The sequence below is a fragment of the Oxyura jamaicensis genome, unplaced genomic scaffold (assembly GCF_011077185.1).
Source record: "Oxyura jamaicensis isolate SHBP4307 breed ruddy duck unplaced genomic scaffold, BPBGC_Ojam_1.0 oxyUn_random_OJ102623, whole genome shotgun sequence".
Taxonomy (NCBI): Eukaryota; Metazoa; Chordata; class Aves; order Anseriformes; family Anatidae; genus Oxyura; species Oxyura jamaicensis.
Window position 1 is genome coordinate 1 of NW_023312262.1, and position 4,518 is coordinate 4,518.

Consider the following 4,518-nt stretch of genomic DNA (forward strand, 5'->3'; position numbering starts at 1 on the left):
CTGTCCCCAAGTGTATATGGGTGTGTGCAGGGGGGCTGTCCCCATCCTGGCGTGTACAGGGGGGGCTACCCATGGCTCCATCTCCACCCCCACCCTCCTCCGCTTTAGTGCCGGACACTTTGCCCCCCCCCCCCCCCCCCCCCCCCCCCTCCAGCCCCCAACCCGGCCCCGTTCCCCGGGTCCCCCGCCCCCCGCCCCGATCCCAGCCGGGGGAGGCGCCGTGCCCGCACCGCCCTCCCCGCACGGCGCCGGGCGGAGCCAGCGCGCAACGGGGCCGCACCGGGGCGCACCGGATCCGGTGCCGGGAGCGCTTTTAGGGCCGGTTATAGGGCCGGGCACAGCCATGCTGAGCCGCCTGGGTGCTCTCCTGCAGCAGGCGGTGGAAACGGTGAGCGGGGTCGGGGTGGCGAGGCCGGGGCGCGCAGTGGGGCCGGGGGGGAGGGAGGGTCCGTGCGCCCCTGACCGCGGCCCCGGTGTGCGCAGCGGGAGCCCAGCGTGGACCTGCTGGAGGCGTTCACCGAGCACTGGAAGGGCATCACCGGCTACTACCTGGAGGCTACGGGTGAGTGGGGGCTTTGCGGGGGGGTCGCCGTGTCCTAAACTGGGGTCGCCGTGCCCTAAACTGGGGTCCTTGTGACAAAAGCTGGGGACACCGTGCCCTAAATTGTGATCCCCCTGCCCTAAGCTGGGGTCCCCGTGCCCTAAGCCGACGTCTCCACACCCCAAGTTAGGGTCCTGTGACATGGGAGCAGGGTTCCCACGCCCTGGGAGAGGGTCCCCAAGCCCCAAATCAGGGTCAAAAGACCTGGAAGTGAGGTCCCCGTGCCCAGGGAGGGGTCACCGTGCGGTAACAGGGCACGGTGCCGACCCTAGTGCACCATGGCTGCCCTGGGCAGCAGGGCTCCGCCTGGGACACCCTCTCCCGGATCCCAGGGAGGCCGTGTCCTCCTTGGTCCCTGGGATCACCAACGCAGATCCTTGAGCATTTCAGCCCCAGCAGGAGCCTGCCCCTTCCCCACTGGCACCGTGCCAGAGGCCCCCCGGGGCTGTCCACGGCACCGGGCAGACGGCGGCAGCTCGCTAGGCCCCGAGCGGAGGCAGCAGCCTCGGGTGCTGCCGGGACTCCAGCCTCCTCACATTGCCATCTAGCGTCGCTCCTGCTCTGGAGGAGAGAATTCAAGGCCGGGAGGGCACCCCAAAAAGCACCCCCCACCCAGCTGCCCCTTTTTTTCCACCCCCCTCCCCGACGCCCGCTCCGTGCCCGCAGACGAGAGCATCCCCGCCAAGCAGACCGACATCCCCTGGCGCCTCAAGCAGATGCTGGACATCCTGGTGTACGAGGAGAAGCAGCGGCCGGCGGGGGAGGCCGGGCCGTGCCTCGAGTACCTGCTGCAGCACAAGGTCCTGGAGACCCTCAGCACGCTGGGCAAGGCGGAGGTAGGCGGCTGGGGGGGCCACCCATGGGTGCCACGAGGCGGTGGCGCGTGGCACGGCGCTTCCACGAGCCTCTTTGAGGTGCCTCAAGTAGTAATTATGGCCTAAATAGAGCAGCGCTGCTGTTAAGTTATTGCTGATAATGGCGAGGCTCCCTGTAAATAGATTTTTATTGAAATTTGGGCAAATTGTGGTGCGCTGTGTGCCTCGGGGGGGTGTGCTGGTCCTTCTGCGGCCGTGCGGTCGGCGTGGCTGGGTGCTGGGCTTGGACTCCCCACTGCTAGCCGTGGGGACGCAGAAACGATCCTGCTGGCTTCTTTCTGGCTTCTTTTTTTTTTTTTTTTGCATGAGAGACAATCGAACTTTGTGATTTCTAAAGGGAGAGGAACCCGGGTGGGGGTCCTGGGGGGCATGCATCATTTTGGGGGAGCAGTAAACCCACTCCGAGCGGGGTTTGTGGAGCCGGGTGGGTGCTTTGGGGCACCCAAACGAGCGGGTGAGGGTTGTGGCCGACCTCCCTCCTTTCCCCCACGCCAGTACCCCCCCGGGATGAGGCAGCAGGTCCTCCTCTTCTTCAGCCGGGTGCTGGGCCAGGTGCAGCACCCTCTCCTGCACTACCTCAACGTGCACAGGCCGGTGCAGGTGAGCGCCGCCGCGCGGGGCGGGCAGGGGGCTGCTCCGTGCCCCGTGGGGCTGGGAAACGCCGCGTTTACCCCCAAAAAACGCGTGCGCAGGGGCTCGGCGGTGCCGCCGGCGCTGCTGCGTGCCGGGACCGGCCCCGGCGCTGCTGCAGACACTGAGTCACCCTGAAATGCTGCTCCCCACCCGGGGCCCATCCTGCCAGCGCGGTGCCGGATGGGTCCTCGCCAAACGGTGCTGGGAAGGGCACGGGGCTGCGCCGGGCAGGAGGGCCAAACAGCTCAGCGCCTGCTCCCTGCCTCCCTCTCCCCCAGAAGCTGCTGCAGCTCAGCGGGCACCCCCTGGGCTCGGGCACGGAGAAGGAGGAGGCGCAGTTCGCGGCCGTGCTCTGCGCCAAGATCCAGCAGGATCCCACCCTGCTGGCCTACATCCTGGAGGTGCGCAGCCCGGGGTGCTCGTGGGATCCGCTCTGGATGAGCGTCGGTGCTTTTGGAGGAAGGTCGGGGCTGTGATCCTTCTCCGCTCCTCTTTCTCTCCAGGGTAAGAGCATCCTGAACGGAAGGAAGGCTCAGGAGGTACCGGGCAGCCCCGAAGGAGAGGGTGCAGAGCATCCCCTGGGCGCTGCCACCGGCTGCCACCCGGCACGGAGGGACAGCAACCTCGTCACCTCCTTGGTGGGGCTGTGCAAGAGCCAGGTAGGGGGCAAGGGCTGGCGAGGGGGGGCTGATAGGCACAGCCGAGCTCGTGCCACCACCTCTCTCCTCTTCCTCCTCCTCCTCGCAGAAGAGCAGGGTCGCGCTGAAGGCTCGGGAAAACTTGCTCCTGCTCGCGGGGCTCGCCCAGGAGGCGGCCGCAGCCTGCCTGGTGCGCAGCAGCGCCCTGTGCCAGCTGCTGACCGAGCACCTCTGCGACCTCCACGGCGCCGTGCCCCCCTGCGCCGACCCCGCCGACGTCCTCGCCATGGAGAGGGCCAGCTGGAGGTAGGGCACGCGCCGGGCAAGGGGTGGCCACGGGTTGCCCACCTTCCTTTTGCCCCCGTTCCTGCAGCCCTCCGCGCCCCCGCAGGTCGCAGGGTGGTGCTGGCGGTGACGGGGACTTCCCGGGGAAGGAGAGCCTGGTCGCTTTCTTCTGCTGGCTGGATTTCCTGGACGAGCTCGTGGCGGGCGCCCACCCGGTACGGAGCACCCAAAGGGACCCGCCGAGCACGGGGTGCCCGCGCCGGGGCTCAGGCTCTGCCCTCTCCCGCAGCTCGTGGCCGGCGCCCTCACCGAGGCCGTGGAGGAAAAGTTCTTCCAGGGCGTCCTGCAGCCGCAGCTGCTGCAGATGTGAGTACCCGAGCCTGCAGCGAGGGGCGAAATCAACGGGGGGGGGACAGTTTATAGGGAAAAAAACCCTTTGGGGCCACGATGATGGGGCTCCCCCTGCCCGCACCCCCTTTTTTTCCCCACGGCGGGACGTCACGGACCCCTCTCGCATCCCACCAGGTCGGAGCTCGCCGTGCTCAGCGCCACGGCCGTGCTGACGGGCACGGTGCGGCAGCTCCGCGCGCCCCCCCTGCTGCACCGCCTCGTGCTCTTCCTGCTGGGGCCCGAGCGGCACCCCGAGACCCCCGGGGACACCCCCCACCCTCTGCGCGCCCACCTCATCGACCGCTGCAACCACCTCTCCGACGAGGTCAGCCCCGTCTTTGGGGGGAAATATTGGGGGGGGGGGGGTTTGGGGGGGGGGGGGGCCCCGCTGCCCCCCCCCCCCCCGGCCGTGCCGCAGATCAGCCTGGCCAGCCTGCGGCTCTTCGAGGAGCTCCTGCGGGCGCCCCACGAGCACGTGGTGCTGAGCCTGGTGCTGAGGAACCTGGAGGCGCGGGGCTACCTCCAGCGCGGCCCCCCCGGGCCCGACGAGCGCGGAGCCCCCGAGCCGGACCCCGATGAGGACCCGGAGGAGGATGAGGAGGATCCCTACTTCACCGACGGCTTCCCCGAGAACGGCTTCGGGATGGCGAAAAAGCCCCCGGGGGGACCGTCCCCCCCGGGGAAGGGGCACGTGAGCGAGGTGGTCAGCAGGTAGGGCGCTGCGGAGGCCACCCCAAAAAGGGGGGGGGGCACCCCAAAAAGGGGAGGCCGCCCCCTCCTCCCCTGCCCGCTCCCCTTTCTTCCAGCTTCCTCTGCCTGGTCCCCGAGGAGGCGAAGACCTCCTCGTGCCTGGAGGAAGGCGGCTACGACACCTACGTGCACGACGCTCTGGGCACGGTGAGGGTTTTTTTGGGGGGGCTCTCGGTGCCAGGGGGGTGCTCGCCCCCCCCTTTCTGCCCTCACCCCGCTCCCTCCCCCTCCGCCAGGTCCAGGCGAGCCGCAGCAAGGCGGCCTCGTGGGGGTGGCCCCCGGCTCCCCGGCCCCTCGATGCCTGCCCCCCGGAGGGGCAGTTTTACGAGGGGCATTTCCTCAAGGT

The 4,518-nt window shown here is 69.3% G+C and overlaps 1 protein-coding gene across 1 annotated transcript; it reads left to right on the top strand.

The window, feature by feature from the left end:
• Positions 1-208: 208 nt before the first annotated feature.
• Positions 209-4,513, top strand: LOC118160166 (protein FAM160B2-like; the record flags this gene model as incomplete). The annotated part of the gene is made up of 13 exons (XM_035314702.1): positions 209-388; positions 484-562; positions 1,268-1,437; positions 1,972-2,076; positions 2,388-2,510; positions 2,613-2,768; positions 2,857-3,053; positions 3,139-3,247; positions 3,322-3,398; positions 3,558-3,747; positions 3,841-4,133; positions 4,229-4,319; positions 4,409-4,513. Coding segments are annotated over exons 1-13 (1,740 nt in total), but the record flags the coding sequence as incomplete, so codon positions are not given.
• Positions 4,514-4,518: the final 5 nt, after the last annotated feature.